This window comes from Hemiscyllium ocellatum, chromosome 5 (genome assembly GCF_020745735.1).
Source record: "Hemiscyllium ocellatum isolate sHemOce1 chromosome 5, sHemOce1.pat.X.cur, whole genome shotgun sequence".
Lineage (NCBI taxonomy): Eukaryota > Metazoa > Chordata > Chondrichthyes > Orectolobiformes > Hemiscylliidae > Hemiscyllium > Hemiscyllium ocellatum.
Genome location: NC_083405.1, coordinates 76,664,004 through 76,684,538, shown reverse-complemented (window position 1 = coordinate 76,684,538; position 20,535 = coordinate 76,664,004). Strand labels below are relative to the sequence as shown.

At 38.0% G+C, this 20,535-nt stretch overlaps 1 protein-coding gene across 4 annotated transcripts in view; it reads left to right on the top strand.

Annotated features, from left to right (window-relative positions):
- Positions 1 to 20,535, top strand: part of LOC132815748 (serine/threonine-protein phosphatase 6 regulatory ankyrin repeat subunit A) — a 196,115-nt gene that overhangs the window by 45,141 nt on the left and 130,439 nt on the right. For 2 of the 4 annotated variants that reach the window (XR_009644702.1, XM_060824870.1), the window contains exons 1-2: positions 18,058 to 19,366; positions 19,787 to 19,870. Coding sequence is in view for 3 of the 4 variants with exons in the window: in XM_060824870.1 (XP_060680853.1) it covers positions 19,244 to 19,366; positions 19,787 to 19,870 (207 nt within the window). In the remaining variant the exon portion in view is untranslated. Of the gene's footprint in view, positions 1 to 18,057; positions 19,367 to 19,786; positions 19,871 to 20,535 lie in introns of those variants that run through there. The other 2 variants (XM_060824871.1, XM_060824872.1) reach the window with 1 other exon arrangement.

The following is a 20,535-nucleotide window of genomic DNA, read 5'->3' as shown; positions in this document are numbered from 1 at the left end:
GAGATGTCTTTGATGGAGGGGAGAGTGGCTAAAGTTACTGGCCATGTTTTGTCTGCTTGTTTGGGTTTGTTGCTGAGAAATCGGTGGAATGTGTTCATTGGGTATTCTTTTTGAATACACGGTATTGGTGATTTTCCTCTGTGCTGCAGTGTGTGTTGGCTCGTCAAAATAATGTTCTGATACTGCTTCATTTGTGGATGTTGGGATGGTTGCTTCTGTAGTTCAATATTTGGTGTTGTTTTCTTGTAAACGCTGGTTTGAAGTTCCCGTGTTTGCTCAACTGTGACATCTAGGAATGGCAGTTTGTTGTTGTTTTCCTCCTCTTTAGTGAATTTTATGCCAGTAAGGGTATGGTCTTGAAGGTTTCCTCTAACTTGTTTCGTTTTATGATGACAATGGTGACATCCATATAACGGACCTAAGTTTGGGTTGGATGGTTGGCAGAGCTGTTTGTTCAAGTCTCAGCATTATTGCTTCTGCTAAAGAACCCTGATATCGGAGATCCCATAGGTGTTCCGTTGGTTTTCTGTAGGTTTTGGTGTTGAAGGTGAAGTGTGTGGTAAGGCATAGGTACCCTAGCTTGATGGTACTGTCCTTGTTGATGAAGTTAGTGGTGTTTGGTGTATGTGTCTTTGGGTCTTCTAATAGTGTAGTCAGTGTTTTCTTGGCCCGGGTTAATGTTGATTGATGTAAGCAGGGCTGCTACATCAAAGGAGACCCATTATTTCATCCTTTTCTATCTTAGTGTCTTTGATCTTCAGGAATTCTTGGATGGAATGGGTGGAGTGGCGTGAGCCTTCTACTAAGTGTTTTAGTCTTTTGATGTAGCTCCTTGGCCAATCCGTAAGTGGTGTTCCAGGGTGGTGAGACTATGGGTCTGACTGGGGGGATCCTGGTTTGTGAATTTTGGGTTATCTGTAGAAGTGTGGTGTGTTGGATCCGTCTGGTTTCATTTTTTGGAAGTCTGTCTTATTTATTTCTTCAGATTTCTGAAGTTTTTTTGAGTAGGGCTATGATTTGGTTCTCTAGATATAAGGTCGGGTCTACCACCACTTGTTGGTAAGTGTTAGTATCTGTAAGTCGTGCGTTCACTTTTTCAATGTAGTCTCTTCGATTTAAAATTACTGTCAAGTGTCCTTTGTCTGCAAATAGGATAACAATGTTTTTAACTTTTTTTCGTGCTTTCCTTTCTTGTGTATTGAGTGTGCTTCCTTCCTTTTTTCTGCTTAATGTTGGTGCGACTACCTGTCTGATGGTTTGCTGGGTTTCTTCTGTGAGTTGGTTGTCTTTTAGTGTTGTTTCTAATGCTGCTAAGGAATCTTTCTTGTCCACATCCGGGCAGTTGTAATTTAATCCTCTTACTAAGACGGCTTTTTCAGTGTCTGTTAAGGGTCGGTCAGATAAGTTTTTTTTTTAAATCCATGTTTCTGTGTTGTCAGTGTTGTTATTTGATGTAAGTTTGTCTAGTTTTTTCTGCAATCTAGTTTTTTTCATTTTCTGTGTTTGTCGCTGTCTAATATTGTGTATTGTGTCTATCCATTCACGGTCTGTTGCATGAGTGAGTAAAGATTTTTGGTGCAAAATTTCCCGGCTGTATTTACAGAGTCTGTTGTGGGCATCATTAATTGTTTCTCTGAGCATTCTGAGACCGTTTTGCTCAACAATTCTTTTGGCTAGTGGGGTGTTAAGAGGAGATTTGTATTTAAGGCATTTAGGTAGTACCTGTTTGCTTAGGCATTCGTGCAGGAAGTACAGCTGTTCGCGGGTGGCACTCTGTCGGATGGCATTAGTTTCCCATTTTCGGGCCATTTTTAGCGTATTATGCCCATAGGTCTTGGCGAGTTTTGAGAAGATTTGTAGCTCCGGTTGAGGCTTTGGGTGTAACTCAACCTGAGCTTGAAGGTTCCTTTCCAGACATTTCATCATTTTACTAGGTAACATCTTCATAAAATTCACTAAAGAGGAGGAAAACAACAACAAATTGCCATTCCTAGATGTCACAGGAGAGTGAACAGTCAATGGGGAACTTCAATACAAGCGTCTTCAGGAAAACAACACATACGGACCAAATATTGAACTACAGAAGCAATCACCCCAACATCAACAAACAAAGCTGCATCAGAACATTATTCCAATGAGCCAACACACACTGCAGCGCAGAGGAAAATCACCAATACCGTGTATTCAAAAAGAATGGGTCCCCAATGAATACAGTCTGCCGGTTTCTCAGCAACAAACCCAAACAAGCAGACAAAACACGTCCAGAAATCTTAGCCAGTCTCCCCTCCATCAAAGACATCTCAGAAATGACTGCCAGACTACTTGGACCCCTTGGCATCATGATAGCTCACAAACCCACCAACACCTTAAAATAGCGGGTAATGAACTTGAAAGACCCCATACAGACAACAAGCAAAACTAATGTTATTTACAAAATACTGTGCAAGGACTGTAACAAACACTGCATTGGACAAACAGGCAGAAAATTAGCCACCAGGATGTATGAACACCAAACTAGCCACAAAAAGACATGACCCTCCTCTCATTAGTGTCCTTATATACAGATGAGGAAGGACACTACTTCAACAGGGACAACACCATCCATCCTAGGACAAGCCAAACAGAGAGACACATGAGAATTCGTAGAAGCATGGCATTCCAACCGGAACTCTATCAACAAATCCATCGAGTTAGACCCCATCTACCACCCCCTGAGAAAAGGAACAGGAAGTGACTTCACCACAAGAAATAACATCACCATAAGAAATATCACCACCATAGGAAATGGCATCAGCAACCCAAAGAAACCCAAACATATAAATAGAAAGCAGGAATTTTCAGCAGTGCTTCACCTGAGGCCCACTGAAGATGTTACCTAGAAGGGTGACAAAACATCTGGAAATGAACCTTCCAAATCAGTGCGCAAACCTACATCCAAAACCTCAACCTGTGCTATAAATCTTCTCAAAATTTGCTATTACAGTGAATGCTTCTGCATCCTCAATGTATTTAAAGCAAATGAACTTTTCAAGCGTAATCACGATTCTGTGGACAAATTGCACACTTTGTGTCTTTTTGTTCAGGAATATATACTACTTAATGCACTAAGATATCTCCCAACTCTTTTTTTTGGGAAAAGGACCTTTAAGCTCACAGATGAGGTTGTGAAAAGCTTTTGCAGTACTGCATTGATGTGCTGGTTGGTAGCAATGCCTAGGCTTTCAAATTCTCACCCTTTTTTTATCAAACTTCTCTGTGGCTGCAGCCCGCCTTATACCTGTACCTTGTACCCCTCTAAGATATCTGGCAGTTGTGGAAAACATGATAAATGTAAGCCCCAACCTTTTCTCTAAACGAGAGAATGGCAACAAACAACTTGTGGTCTTGGTTATACAACAAATCTCTCATGACAGTTTCAGAAATACCCTGTGCCAAAAGAACCATGCCTAGAAGTAGGTTTGGATCAATTTCCACATTTTTGATGGAGACAAGCATACTATAGTTATGAGTGTTCATGCTCCACCCTTCCAGGAAAAAAAAAGTGGTCTGTGAATCAGTTGGCGCTGTGTTCTCAAAGGCCTGATTTAAATAAGCAAAGTTTTCCTGCCAGAGGAAAAATTGTGTTGCTGGCAGAACTAAATCTCTCATGCTGCCTTCGTAAGCAGCTGCATTTGTTTTATTGGGCAGATACTCAAATACAATATATTTTTTCTTAGATGATTTCACTTAAATCTCTTGTGTTTGCAAATGTACTTCAATTTTTAAGGTTGTGAAATGTTGCATCCCAACAAAATATTTTCCTTCAAAATTCTTCATTAGAGGTTGTACAAAGGGCTAAAATTAAAATTCACATTGGCAGAACAAGTGGTACAGGATATTTGAAAGAGCAGTAGCCAGACTTAAAATGATTAGATCAGCAGAAAGAGCCTTACTTCCCTGTTATATTTTAGCCTTACTTCCCTGTAGGAAGTCCAGCAGTATGACATTGGAGGAACAAATGAACTTGTGGTTTAATTAAATTAACTACTTGAACTATTAAAGGTAGCACACAATTTACTTCATCTTGCATGTAGTCAGCAAACTGTTTACCCTCCCTTTCAGGTATTTCTGTTCCTTCACTGGTCTAGTCCCTTTCTTTTTAACCTGCCATATTGATTTTTAGCTGTCCTTTCTCCAGCACCATTCCTCCCATTTAACAGAATTCTTTGATCATCTTTCCTAGTCATTATGACCCCTTGAAAGGTGCTCATTTATTATTATGAAATAAATATTGTAATTTTTCCTTTTTCCTTTCTAGCCTATTCTCTTGGTGTATTTCAGCTGTTTTGTACACATTTCTGTTTCCCCCTCATTTTCATTTGTTTGCATAGTTCTGTATACTCTGGACTCCTTTAATGTGGAAAATTAGCTCAATGCCTATCAGCTAATTACTTTCATGCATTTGAATGTTGCTGTTAAATACATCTTGTTGGTCTTGAACAAAAGGAAGTATTGATCTTGTACTTCAGATAAGATTAGGTAATTCTGACATACTTTCAGTCGTTGACATTCCTGATAATTATGCATTTGATTATATTTCCTAAAACTAACATTAATTGGTGCATTATACAATAATGAAATCCTTTGCTTGACCTAATTGAGTACAGTTCCAAGCACATTACTGTAGAATTTATGTTGCTGTGATCTTCGCATCACTAGCCAAAGTAATTGCTGGAAATCTGATTTTTTTTTTAGCAATTCAGTGTTTTTTCAGAAGTTCAAAAATCATATTGCACCGAATCACAGATTAGAATTCCAGAGTGATATTCATGGCAATGTTCATTGTCCATGCCTTGCCCAACCATCGGGAGGTACAGTGTTTTGTTCATAAATTCTTATTCAGCAACCCATGTTTGATAAATGTGCATGCTTACTGCTCAGTCATTAGAATACCATTTGCTGTTAACCTACTGTTTGTGTAGGCTTTTAATTCAGAATCTGGAACCCAACATCAGTCAGTTGGCTGTTCATAATCTTTTCCATGTTTAATGGCAGGCTTGCAGACTAAACTGAATACATTCAACAGTCCTGAAAGAATTAGGAAAGATATTATGGAAGCCTTAGAATTTATTTAAGGATTTTAATAAGTGTGGATAAGTGTCAGACAGGTGAGTTTCAAATCCAAATCCCCAGAACATTACCTGGATCTCGAGATTATGTGTCTCGAAATAATACCATGAGGCCATCACCTCCCTGTAATGCTCCCCCATTCATTTAGATCTTGGCTGATTATGGCCTTGGCTTCATTTTCCTGGCTGTCTCTAATACCATTTGATTCCCTTGTTGGTCAAGAATTGATCTACCTCTGACTTAAACATTGTCAACGACTGTCTCTGTCATTTTTTGGAAAAGAGAATTCTGCAGATTAATGACCCTCTCAGAGAAAAGATTTCTCCTCATTTCTATTTTAAATTGGAAATCCCCTGTTTTTAAAGTGGACTCTAGAGTTCTCTACTCTCCTGGAAGGACAAAGACCCTTTTGGCATCCACACTGACAATGCCCTTCAGAATCTTCTATTTCAATACGTTCTCACCTCTCATTGCCCTAAACTGCAAAGGTCCAATCTGGCTTACCAGTCCAAAACTCTGTGCAAGTGCGTTATGATCTGATTTTAACCTAATCACTACAATCCTGCATATTCCTGATAACTCTTTCACATCCTTGGTAATCAAGAACTTATCTGCCTCTGCTTTTAAAATATTTAAAATCTTCATCCATTGCCTTTTGAGGAAAGGAATTCCAAAGACACTCAACCCTCAGAGAAAAATAAGTTTCCTCATCTATGTTTTAAGTAGTGCTTCCCTTTTTTAAAAATTATGACACCATGTTCTATACGCTGTCACAAGAGGAAGTATCCTTTCAGCATCCAAGTGGTCAAGCCCCTTCTGGATCTTGTATGTTTCAGTTAAGTCACCTTTGACTCGTTCAGCCTCGAGAGGATATGAACCTAGCCTGTCTAGCCTTTTCTCATAAGGCAATCCGTTCATTCCAGGTATTAGTCTAATGAATCTTCTCTGAACTGCTTCAAATCCGTTAATGGCGTTCCATAAATATGGTGATCAGTACTGAACAGAGTCATCCCAATACAATATCACCTAGATGACTTAGGCATTACCTCCTTGCTCTTAGATTCAGTTAAGCCACAATAAGCCATTACATTCTATTACTTCCCTGACTACTTGCTGTACTTGCTTGGTAATCTTCCATAATTCATGTAATGCGACACCCAGATTTCTCTGCACCTCAATGTTTTGCAACTACTCCCTATTAAGACAATGTACTACTTAATATTTTTCTGCCAAAATGGACAGAATTTACATATTGTATTCCATTTACCAAATCTTTGTCCACTTAGTTAACCAAGCTATATTATTTCTATAGGCTCCTTTCTGTCATCTTTGCAATCACTTTCTTATGTATCTTAGTATCAGCAACAAGTTTAGTTACCATACCTTTGATTCCTTCATCCATATAATTTGTGTAAATTGTAAAGTGTTGAGGCCACAACACGGACACCTGTGATACATCACGCCAGCCTATGAAAGACCCACTTATCCCTACTCTCTGCTTCCTGTTAATAATCCAATCTTCTCTCTTTACCAATATGTTACCCCCTATACCATGAGTGTTTATTTTCCACAATAACCCTTGATATGGCACCTTATCAAATACTTTCTGGAAACCTATAAATACAAGCCCCTCTTTTGATATTCCATTCCTTTTACACTAAATAACAATATTCCATTTGCCTTCTTAATTTGTATCTGTACTCAAACATGTTGTCATTCATCTACTGGGACATCCAAATTCCTCTGTACCGTAGAGTTCTGTAATGTCTCGCCTTTGAATTAATGTGCTGCTTTAAGCTTTGTAAATCCCATTGCAGGCTCCTTGTGTTGTCTTTAGAGTTTGCTGTCCTATCTCTCTAAGTGTCATCTTCAAATTTGGCAATCATACATTGTCTCCTCATCTGTCATTGACATAAGCATTGGGCAATAGCCCTGATCCCTATGGCATTCCACTAGTTGCATCATGCCAACTTAAAAGTGACCCATTTATTCTTACTGTTTCCAGTTTGCTTGCCAGTCATAGAATCCTTACAGTGTGGAAGCAGGCCATTCAGCCCATTGAGTCCACATTGACCCTCTGATGACCAACCCACCCAGACTCACCCCCCCACCTTCCCTATCCCTGTAGCCCTGCATTCCCCTTGCTAGCCCACTTAGCCTACACATCCCTGGACAGTAAGGACAATTTAGCATGGCCAAGCCGCTTAATCAGCACATGTTTGGACTGTGGGAGGAAACTGACGCACTCAGAGCAAAACCATGCAGACACTGAGAAAATGTGCAATTTTCACACAGAGTCACCTGGCGCTGTGAGGCAGCAGTGCTAGTCATCCATTTTCCTTTAAATTATGGAGTTAAGAAATGAGTTATAATTTGGATTTACAACTGCTTAGAAATCAGAAAGCAAAAGGAATTATATTGGTAATTCACAGTGTCAATTGAAGTAGACTTGAGATGTGGCTAGTTCTGGAGTACAAGTCAATGATTCTACTGCCAAGATGTTTGCAGTATATCGTGAAATTTTTCTGAGTTATGTGGCATCCTTTTGATTATAGTGAGACATTGTTGTCACATGGGATTCTGTCTTTGCAGTTTGCTTTTCCAGATGAGCTAGATTTCTGTTAGTGGTAAACCTGCATGATCCCTCATTCCTCCTCGATTTTGAAGATGATATTTGAGACCCCTGAAATTGAAACTGGGAACCCACCCTTTGTTATTTAGGACCATTGAGGTGTTCTGTAACTTCAGGCTTTAATTAAGCAGGATCATGCTTTAATGTAAAATTGTTCTCATTTGTCATTTGATAAATATCATTAAACATTTTACTGCATAACCTTTTATTCAGTTGGTGAGTTCACAGATTGATTTGAACACACTATATAAATATTAACCTTGTCTGAGTCAGTCCTGTTGGATTTTATCAGTCAGCCTATTATATATACAGCAGCATGCACAATGTCTTGCTTTGATGTACATTAAAATGGGAATTGAAACATTCCTCTTCAGTTAGGTTTACTTTGGGCATACCATCATTTCAGTTTAAATTAAAGAGCAGTTAACTACTAGTTAAGCTACAAATGTACTTTTATTCTATCGTCAGAAAATTATAGAACGTTTGATCTATTGGTTCAGTAAAAGGCCGACACATGCTTGCTTTCATCAGTTAGATCATTAGGTATAGGAGTTGGGACATCTTTTTGCAGCTGTACAAGATGTTCATGAGGCCACATTTGGAATACTGAGGGCAGTTCTGGTCACTCTACTATAGAAAAAATATTATTAAACCAGGAAGAGTGCAGAAAATATTTACCAGGATGCTCCCTGGACTGGAAGGTTTGAGTTATAAGGAGAGGTTGGAATGCTGGGAATTTTTTCCCTGGCGCATAGGAGACTGCGGAGTGACCTTTGGGTGGCACAGTGGTTAGCACTGCTGCCTCACAGCGCCAGGTACCTGGGTTTGATTCTAACCTTGGGCAATTGTCTGTATGGAGTTTGCACATTCTCCCCATGTATGCATGTGTTTTCTCTAGGTACTCTGGTTTCCTCCCACAGTCCAAAGATGTGCAGGTCAGGTCAATTGGCCAGGCTAAATTGCCTACAGTGTTCGGTGCATAGGTCAGAGGTAAATGTATGGGAATGGTTCTGGATGGGTTACTCTTCGGAGGGTTGGTGTGGACTTGTTGGGTCAAAGGGTCTGTTTCCGCACTGTAGGGAATCTAATCTTATAGATGCCTATAAAATCATGAGAGGTATAAATAAGGTAGATGGCCAACAGTTTTTCCCCATGGTAGGGGAGTCTAAAACTAGAGGGCATAGATTTAAACTGAGAGGGGAGAGATCTAAAAGAGTCCAAAGTGGCATTTTTCTCTGAGGGTGGTGTGTGCTAGGAATGGGATGCCAGAGGTAGTGGTGGAAGTGAGTACAATTTTGTCATAAAAAACATTTAGACAGGTACATCGAAGAGATAAGTATGGAGGGATGTGAACCAAATGCAGATGAATAGAATTAGTCTAATTGTGAAAACTGGGTGACATGTCTAAGTTGGGCTCAAGGGCCTGTTTGTATGCTGTAAGACCTCTATGACTCTAAATGGGGTGCATGTTTTTGAATTAAGTCAGGCTGATTGAATGATGTAATTCTTATGACAGTAAAGATGATCTGTGGTAGTGACAAAGGTCTACTATTTAAGTAACAAGTGATTTTATTCTAATATCCAGTTAATCATTTAATTTTAAATATATTTGACACAAAATGTAACTACTTAACTTTACTTAAATGAGCATGTTCATAGAAGAATGACACTACATAAAAAGGGTTTTACAGTGAATAGATTAATATTGCTACTGTACAGAGGCAAATGCAGAAAGGATTCCTGCAAACAGGGTCCCAGAAGTGGCAAATTAATTTACTGATGCGTTTGCAAATTTTGATTGGGTTGAAGAATAGTATTTGCCCAAATCGATTATTTTTTTGATCACAATTGGTTTAGCTCTTTTGAGTTGTTATTCTAAAGCTTAAATACTTCATTTATTCATTTATGTATACATTGTGTATGTATCAATTTCGAATACAACATATGAAAATGCAATCTTGGTCTTTAGGTTTTTAAACTTTTAAAAAGATGCATGTTATGTGAAAACGTTCTGAATTGCTGTTTGGGATGTAGTTTGTATCTGTAGCATTTAACATGGTGACAAGTGTTGATAGTGGTACTATTAAAGTATTTTTTTTATTTCTGTGGTAGATACGCTTTTGAGTTTATTGGCACCTGTCACTCCAGTGTGCAGATTTCAATACCCAGATCTGTATCCTCAATGTGCTGGAGTTAAATTGTACTGATGTTATAATCTAGAAAGATACTTAAATTTCTGAAGAAGGGTCACTGGACGTGCCATTTTAACTCTGATTTCTGTCCACGGATGCTACCAGTTCTGCTGAGTTTTTCCAGCATTTCTGTTTTCTTTTAAATTTCTAACAACTGACAAAAAGAATCACATGACAAGATTTCAAGTTTATTGATTTTTTAAAAAGTCATTAAAGGAACATTGTCTAAACACTCTTTCCAAACTGTAGAAAATTAACTTTTAAAACAGCAGAAAATCTTTCTACATGGATACACTTTATTCTGTCCCATAAGTAGTGAATACTTCATTTTCCAGGGACGAGTTCAGTGGTGTTCACAGTACCTGATGGGCTTGCTTTCTTTTGTCCTAGTCAAATAACATCTAATCCCTGATCTAACATGATGCCTGAATTGGAGATTATTTCCCTGTAGGCAAGTTGGAAGAATCCTTGAATCTTGTTTAAATCCTCAAGAACTTGGTCTCTTCATTCTAACTGTCTGTATTGGCTCTCTTAGTAAACACTTCTCCTTTATTTGGCATCAGACTAGCTTCATTTTAGGATTCTGCTGTCACTGCTTCCCAGATTCTTGCTGATTGACCTGTGAAGTGCAGGGGTATCTTAACAAAACTCCTGTTCTGTAACTGGATGCTACAATGGTTTGCGATGGACTCTTTATCCCTTCTTAAAGCCCAATACTGTGTCACGCTGAATCACACAAGTCCTCTATTCAGGTAGGAATGTTAACTAGCTATCCTTTAGGTCTCCAACTTGCCAGCATACCTGCTGCCACTATCCCCTAATCTTTAGTAGCCAAATCACCCACACCAATCAAAATCAAAAAGAATGGCACTGGAAAAGTACCCGTGAAGGGCTTATGCCTGAAACGTCAACTCTTCTGGTCCTCAAATGTTGCCTGACCTGCTGTGCTTTTCTAGCGCAACACTTTTCGACACTGATCTCCAGCATCTACAGTCCTCAATTTCTCCAAGCTTGTTATCAGTCTGAATTTTGAATAGAATCATTTCCTCCACTGCACTCAGTGAACAAGACAGCTTCAAGTTTGAAACACTAATGTACTTGCATGTTTGCTATATTCCTCAGACTATGATGTCTGCCCCCTTGATGTAACTCTGTTTTGATGTAATGCGATAATTCCATTCCCACAATTCCACATCATCAGAAAGTTGTATTATAGCACCATTCAAACCAATGGGATCGGAATTGCATTAGAGCCAATACATATAAGGAAAGTTTGTGTTCTACAAATAATGGTCTAAATTCTTCAGTTGCGTTACAGCCAATTTGCGCTGAAGAAACATGCGTTATATCAGAATTGACTGTACAAAGATGTGATGTGTCTTTGTTCCCCTCTGTTCTTCCACCTCTTTTTGAATGCACATTAAGATAACAATGATTCAGATCAGATTATTGTGGATCGTTGAGCTACTTTATTTGACAGCAGGTAATTGAACTATTAAAGGTCACCCAATTTTTTTTTAAGAAGTGCAATTGGTATAACTTATTTTTGAAATAATACAAGAGAATACATCTCCCCTCATCTGTTCATTGTCTTATCTGACAGCAAGTCTTTCCAGCATTTCAAGCCAATTTCCATCAACAAAGCTATTCTAGCTTTCCTTTATAATAAACCTGATTACCCTTGTGACCTTTCTGTCTCAACAGGCTTTTTCCCCTATCCTGTGATCCAGTTTCTATTTGTATCTCCCCTTTTAGACTAATGAGTGTCGTAGTCTGAAAGTTATACTATACTAATAATCTAGAAGTTGAATTCAGATCCCAGCGGAGCAAAATGTAACATTTAATTCAATTAATCTTATAATTTGTAGGTTTACACCACAAAATGACAATGAAAGTTGTTCGATTATTCTAAAAAAGCAACTGACTCAATTCCATTGAATCTATCACATCACTCTGGTCTGGCATACAGTGTCTACAATCACATTTGGATGAGCAGTAATTACAGCATTGCTGAAGTTGCGTGCATCCCAGGAATGATTGAAATGAGAATAGATTAAGCGAAAAAGGTGTGAGATATTTTTGAGCATGCAGACAAACTTAACAATTTAGTTATTGCTTAGGACAAACTAATTTCATTTAATAATCCTCTTTTAATTTAATTTATTAAGCTCTGAAACTAAAAGGTAGCCTCAGTAATGGTATCAATGAAACTGGGGCTGTTGTAGCGCAGTGGTAGTGTCCCTATCTCTGAGCTGAGAGGTTCTAGTCTCACCTACTTCAGAGGTGTGTAAAATGTCTTTGAAAAGGTCGATTAGAAAATATCTGTGAAACTATCATTGCTGCTAAGCAAATTGCTGCATTTGGTTTATTAATGCCATTTATGGAAGAAAGTATGCTTTCCTTAACTGGTCTGGGCTATGTCTGACTCCAGTTCCACATCAATGTGGCTGGCTCCTAAAGGCCTTCAGAAATAGCCTAACAAGCTACTAATATCAAGCATTTTTAGAATAATTCACAAATGCTGGCATTGTCAGCGATGTCCACACCCCATGAATAATTATCACAAACACATTTTATATTGCCCATTTTGTGAAGCTTTTGTTTGGAAAAGTGACTATCTAAAATCCAGTATAGAATTAAGTGAAGCTAAGATAGTTTTGGGTATTAATCTATGTCCCATTAAATAACCTTAGATTTGAAGCATTTAGTGATATTTCATTATTTTTACATTTCTATAGGCAACTTTACATCTAAGTGTAAAACTGACACAAATGTTTTCTTTATATCATGATAGGATGCAAATATCATTGTGTTTCTAAAAGCACAATGAAAGTCTGCTTGAAGATTGGCTGAAATGGGTTCTTATTCTAAAACTGATATTATCACAATGTATTACATTCCAATTTCTCCACAGCATCATGAAAACAATTGTCTAATCTATGGGTATGGAGTTGTATTACTCATTCAGCCTATAATTTGTTGCTATTAGAATGCCAGAATTAATACAGTTTGAAATTTTATTAGTTAGAGCAGCACATTCATTTTTCAACTGCTAACTTCCAATTCTGAGAGGTTTGGAAACTCTCAAAGTATTTTCCATACTTCGTGGCTGAGATCATCAATTTTGGGGTTTTCCTAGTCATCTGAGTCACACCTATCACAGATTTTATTCCCAGAAATAAATCAAATTGTGGAGGATGTATATTTATTAGATTATTTTACTTATTTAGGCAGAACATTTTTAGCTTAACTAGAAATTTGGAAATTGTAAATTCAGCTTGTGTGGAATTGGGATTCCTGATTTATTTTCTCAAGATAAAATGTAATTTATTATGGAGTTAATTTGATTTCGAAACTTTCATTCAAAATACATGTGTGGGTAATATTTAACAGAAGGTGAGTCATACAGCTGGGAAGTTTAACTGTTTTTCTAATGTGCATGAATGGTAAAATGTTGTCAAAGGCCTGAAATTGAAAATAGCCTTGTATGAGCCTCATGTTGCACAGAACTTAAATTTTTTTTCAGGATCGTTTTCTCAGAATGTGGTTGTCGCTGGCTAGGCTAGCGCATATTGCTAATCTCAGATTGTTCTGAGGAGGTGGAGCTGAACTAACTTCGTGAACCGCTGCAGTCTATTGCAGTGTCAGTACACCCATGGTGCTGTTATGGAGGCAGCACTGAAGACTTGGTTTATAATTTCTTCCAGATTGCTTTAATATAGTAGCCTTACACTGAAGTTTGCCATTGACTGCATGCACTTCAGAAACTTGTGGTGCATCAATATAATGGAAGCTTGCCATTCATACCATATAATTTCAAATTTACAATCTAATTGATTGGAAACGAATCAGTACTTAAAGCTGCTTAATAGCTCTACCAGATTGAAATCTATTTTTGGTGTGATGAAAGTGGACTTGGTATCATCATCTTTTGCAAGCAGTATAAGCCATTGTAGATGTAAAATCTATGGACTTAGAATAGGAAGCTGATATCTGGTAGTTTTGTCATTTCCTGTTTGACTGAAATTGATCAAAAATGAATAATTGTCCATGCTTCCACTGCAGTTCTTGTCTACTGCACCCTACCCTTAACTAAATACCAGTAGGAGATGATATTGTCTATCACACAGTGAGTAGACTAAAAAATTAGCAACATGAATTTCTGCATCTGAGAATTCGTTCAAATACACAGAATGCTTGCAGTCTTGTGTTTTTTCTAGATGACTATAAACTTTGGGGCATAAACATGGCAGGAGTAGGTTGTTCAGCTCCTTGAGTCTGCTCTACATTTGATAGGATCAAGGCTGACCTAATTGTCATCTCAACACCACTTTTCCTTCTGCCCCTGACACTCTTGTCTATCCAAAATACAGCAAATGTTTTATTAAGCAACACTCATGTGGCCAGGAATGTGCCAATGGACCAAACATTTTGGTTGAACAAGGGGTCTACGTAATCAGCATAAAAACATAACTAAATAATAGAAACCTAATGTAGGGACTATTCACATCACCGTTATATTTTATTTATACCATAAAACATTAAATAATACAACTTTGCCTTATATGAAACTTACCAGCAGAGAGCCCTTTCACGCACCCTCAACTGACTATTCCCACATCATGGTATTTGTGGAGAAATTGATTCAAAATTGAATCAACTATTGAAATTTTGTGTGGTTAATTGATTGAACAGGTATATTTACGTAGTCATACAGCATGGAAACATACCCTTCAGTCCAACTTGTCCCTGCCAAACAGAGATCCTAAACTGATCCAGTCCCATTTGCCAGCATTTGGCCCACATCCCTCTAAACCCTTCCTATTCATGTAGCCATCCAGTTGCCTTTTAAATGTCATAATTATACCTGCCTCCAGCATTACCTGTGGCCGCTATTCCATACACGCACCACCCTCTGTGAGAAAAAGTTACGCCTCAGGTCCCTTTTAAATTTTTTTCCCTTTCACCTTAAACCAATGCTGTCTAGTTTTGGACTGTCTCCACCCTGGGAAAAATCTCTTGGCTATTCACCCTATCCATGCCCCTCATGATTTTATAAACCTCTATAAGGTCACCCCTCAGCTTCTAACACTATAGAGGGGATAAAAACCCCAGCCGATTCAGCCTGTCCCTGTAGCTCAAATCCTTCAGTCCTGACATCATCCTTGTAAATCTTCTCTGAACCCTTTGAAGTTTAACAACAATTTTCCTACAGCAGGGAGACCGGAATTGAATGCAGCATTCTAAAAGTGGCCTCATCAATGTCCTGTACAGACGCAACATGACCTCTTAAGAAGGCTAATAGCATGCTGGCCTTCATAACAAGAGGAATTGAGTATAGAAGCAAAGAGGTGCTTCTGCAGCTGTACAGGGCACTGGTGAGACCACACCTGGAGTACTGTGTGCAGTTCTGGTCTCCAAATTTGATGCGACTGGGCTTGTATACCCTTGAGTTTAGAAGACTGAGAGGGGATCTGATTGAGACATATAAGATTATGAAAGGATTGGACACTCTGGCAGCAGGAAACATGTTTCCGCTGATGGGTGAGTGCCGAACCAGAGGACACAGCTTAAAAATATGGGGTGGACCATTTAGGACAGAGATGAGGAGAAACTTCTTCACCCAGAGAGTGGTGGCTGTGTGGAATGCTCTTCCCCAGAGGGCAGTGGAGGCCCAGTCTCTGGATTCATTTAAGAAAGAGTTGGATAGAGCTCTCTAAGATAGTGGAATCAAAGGTTATGGAGATAAGGCAGGAAGTGGATACTGATTAGGAATGATCAGCCATGATCACATTGAATGGTGGTGCAGGCTCGAAGGGCTGAATGGCCTACTCCTGCACCTATTGTCTATTGTCTTAACTCCTATATTTAAGAAATTAGTAAAGGTGTAATTTCAATATGAAGGATTATTCAAAACTAATGACTTTTGAAAAGTAAATCTGAGAATAATTCAATAAATAACTGTCAATTTTTACCAAGGAAAAGAGCAAACACGTGTTTTATATATTCACCTGATGCATTCGGGGCAGAAGCAAAGTAAGAGAATATGTAATGAAAGGGAGTATACTGAATTGAAGATTAACAGCAGTTTGATCTTGGAGTCCAGAGATCATTGAAGGTGTCAGGGCAGGAAGATAAGGCAATTAAGTAGTAGGAAGGAAAACTTGCCTTTATTTGTCGAAGCACTTAATTTAATGTCCAGGAAATTATCCTGAAACTACATGTAACTTCTCACAGCTGCAGTACACAAATGCAGTTTTGCTAACTATTGCAAGAGAAATATGCTTGCCCTTGGGATGGTACCGAAGAAATTTACAAAGTTTTTGCTTGGGTTGGTGAATTTTGTTTGATGAAAGATCAGAATGACTGGGATTGTTTTGAACATGGAGCTTAAGTGAAAATGAAGTTTGTGCCTTGTTTTATGTTTCTGACACTTAGCTGAAATTCTTATGATATGTAGTCCAAATCTTGCTTTATGCATATTTGGCCTTTAATTTCCATATATTTCCATGTTTATTTCAGGTTCCTGAAGGCTGCACATCTGCTTTCTAAGGATATTTGTAATGTTATTGGGAAATATGTAAATAACATTTTCTGATTTCTAATTTGACTCACCATTTTGAGAAGCCAGTGTTGTTAAGCTACTGGCTACTACCATGTACTTAACTGATGATGATAAATTCAGGCAATATCTTAGGAGGTATCCAAGACTGGTAAAGATGCAGTTTTGTGTTGGATTGTGTGGAACCGTTCAATGACAGGACCAATAGCTGGCATGTTTCATGCTTTATTGTAAATTTTGAGACTAGAAAAGCATACTTATCTATAATTAAGTCAATATTAAATTGTGATATTAAATTTTTTTGTTAACTAGAGAGAGTACATTTCTGGCATTGTAAGTACGATCCAACTTCCTTTGTGAATTGGATTAGCTACAATGAATGGGGATTGTAATTAATTTAATCAGACTTTGATATTGAAGTAGTGATTTTTGTTTAATATAAAATGAAAATTAATTGAACAAACTATAAAATCTAATGTGGCATTTAACATAGCAACTGAAATAGTTTCGTGTGATTAACGACTAATTTAGTATGTGTATACAGGTCATTCTGCTATAAAACGACAGCTGTGTTCCTTTGCAACCTGGCGCTATAGAAAGTCACACTATGGAAACTGCTATAGAAATTCGTGTGGTAAAAGGTTGCTACCAGAAAAATTCAGTAGAAATTTTGCGTTATTCAAACAACATCCACAATTCATCAATTGTGTTGTAGCCAATTTGCCTGACAAAATGTGCACTATAGCAGAATGGACCTGTATGTCCATTTGTTAAGAGGAAAGTTAGTTTTCAGGGTCAGATAGGCTGATGGAGCTTTCTGATGTCATGAAGGACTACTCTCTTGACTGCTAAGAAAGGCAAACAGTATAGCAAAAGTAGAGGAAGCTACACCCATTTTTCTATGATGAGAAAGAAATGTCCATTCATTGTATGATTTTGTCATCTATTCAGTTGCTCCCATACAACAGATTAATTTAAATTAAACTTTGCTCCACAGTGTCATGTTTACTGTACTCTTTTATTTGCATGTTACATGCTAAAAAAATAGCTTTTCCCAGGTATTTACATATCAAAACTGGGGTGAAGTTAAAGTGTTTGCAGGTTATGCAAGGCCCTCTTTATTTAAATCCTATTTCTGAACCAATTCTCTATCCATTATCAAGACTTCAAAAATAATTGTGAAGTCCTCTGTATTTAGAATTTATTGGACTAATTGCACAAAGTATTACATGCCAATTATCTGTAAGACACTAAGTTTTATTTGCTGATTTTCAGCAGCAGCCATACTTTTATGCGTACATTGAGAGTTTCTGACATTTGTGCAATTACCAAGGAAAGGTTAACCATTTGAAGTCGTCCAAGCTTGCGTATTCTTACACTTCTGGGAACTGTACGGAAGAAGTAGTACCGTTAATTGCTTTTTTAAAAACATGAAATACATAAAGGATTACTCATAATGTTGGGTCCTCCCTGTAGTAGTGTGAGTCAGCAAAGCCAGCGACCAGTTTTCCATGCGGCTTTGAATGGAAACTGTTAAATTGCAGCTATTCTGCAATAAAGCTGCTTTAACGTCAGACTAGTAATTTATTCACATCTCTGGCATGCAGTTGAAATTGCAAGGGCAGCCAGAAAGCAGCACGGTAGAAGAAGCTACCAGAATTCTGCTGCTGCTCTGTCTGGGATCAGCATACATAATGCTGAAATGGTGGCTATGCACGGATATCTGCTGACTGCTTTGTAATGTTATGGATTGGATTTGGTGAAACAATAATTGATGCCTAAAACAGGAAATTAGCTGTTTTGGATTGTAAACTTGAACTGGCAGACTGACAGAAGCTTGACTTCAAGCACATGGGAAAATACACAGACGGCGGCATTTTCTTTACTGCAGTCACAGCATTGAAGATTAAAGCTTCAGTATTTTAGTCAGTTACCTGAAGGAAATTAAGTGTCTGCTTCCTTGGGAAGTCTGTATTCAAGATTTTTCAAGAGAATTCTAGTTTCTTCTTGGGTGCTGTTGAAGTGAACTGGCCTGCACGTTTCCAGCTCATTGAATTTCTTGTCGGAGTTTCTGCAGTGACTAGCTATTGGAGAAAAGTGACTGCTTGGCACAATACAATCGCCAACGGAGTAATAGATGTGCTTTGTTTCTGGGTCACACTTGCATACTCCACGTTATTGTACGAGCTGTGCTATCTTTTTCGTGTTCATGGTTTCTTTCTCTCTCTTTGCCTCTTTCTCTTTGTCGCTCTCTTGCTCTCATCTGGCCTGTATTTGATTATACTGCGGTGGAGTCAATTAAATGAATCTTCATGTGAAATTGTTTTGTACTTTCTCCTGGGTTCTGCTTCGGCTGATGAAAACCTATTGATGAGGAATAGAAATTTTGAAGCCTTCTGATATGGAAAATGCACAGTATCTCTATGTTTATAAATCAGTGAAAATCTAAACCACATGATTTGCCTGCTTTTCTATTTAAGGAATGGTGTCATGTCACCCATAACAACAGCTACGCTGCATAGAGGATACTCTGTCAAATAAGGATACCTGTTCAGCAGTATTAGTTGGCACTAGCATTGAGTTTACACCGGAACTACTTATGTAAACCATATTGATAAAACTGGCACACAATTTCCAGCATAGTCACTTGTTCTCAGTGACAAGATAGGATTGTTATTTTCCATCAAAAAGTGCAGGTGTTGTCTGTGAATCAACGATTATAAAAGTAGTCTGTAAACAGGGGATCGGATGAGCCGAGTGTGTATTGTTGTTCTGGAGGAGGTGGACGATGAATCTCCTATTACTACTTCTAAAAAGCGTCAGCAAAAGTACGAGGATGTGTCAAAGTCTCTTCCACCTGAAGATGGAAGGGTGAGCATATCTCATCTTGTCTAAACATATCTGTAAATGTATTGCATCAGCTTCAATCTGAAAAAAATAGAAAAACTGGATTTATATGTTTTCTTAATATGTTTGTTACTTGAAAAAAAAGAAAATGTGGAGAGTCCAAACAATTGCGTCTTAAGGTTTGGCATTCGAGGATAATAAACTGAATAAGTTGCATGTATCAACATTTTTTAAACAAATTGTGTAACAGCAGTTTCCAAAAGTCTTGACCATATTTCAGAGTAAATTCATACTGCATATTACATTTCCCATTGACATTTGAATGTTAGGGACCCTACATACAATTGCTGTGATGTATGCGATCCACATTTGTCAATTAGTGATGTCACAGTCATATGGTGAGTTATTTTAGTGTATAATCTTAACTTTCTTTCAATATTGCAGCCACCACTGGTTCAAGCTATTTTTAATGGAGATCCTGATGAAGTCCGCAGTCTAATTTTCAAAAAAGAGGATGTTAATGTCCAGGTAAGTGTAATTTGATTGTTTGCCAGAGGCCAACTCCCAACTGCAGTGACCATCCTCTCAAACACCCCCTCAGGTGTCATTGTGCATCACAAAAGTGTTCTTGGACTCTTGGTCTTCAGTTGCTATAGAAGTGACTTGAAAGGCTAAAAGAGATCGTCAGTACTTGGGTCTGAATTCTACCCAGTGTTACTATCAATGAACAAAATTAATGAAATTTTCGGGTGAATAACCGAAATTCTGTTTAAAGCATAACTGCTGTCACCAAATTACACATCTGTTTCTGCAGTCTCTTTTCCTTTTATTTTACCTATTTCCATATGTTCCAATGGTTTAGTAGGCTAGTTTGATGTGCTAACAAGTGTTGTTGATTATTGATCATGATTAAACCATTGGGTATACTAAAACCTGTTTCCTTACTCTGTCCTTCACTTACTTCCTATATTTAAGCAGATGAGGAATCTCATCAGGATACTCGAGGACTTTTTGTTGCTTGCTAAAGGATTGCCTGTACCTCCTGTTAAAAAATATACCAAATATCCTAAAGGAAATTACTTGTTTGAAAAGCCTTTAAGTTAAATGTTTGCCATTTTTAAGGCTAATTGTTGCAGTGATATGGCCAAAATTCCAAACTGGTCAACTGGAGACCAGTTTTTAAAAGCAAGCGT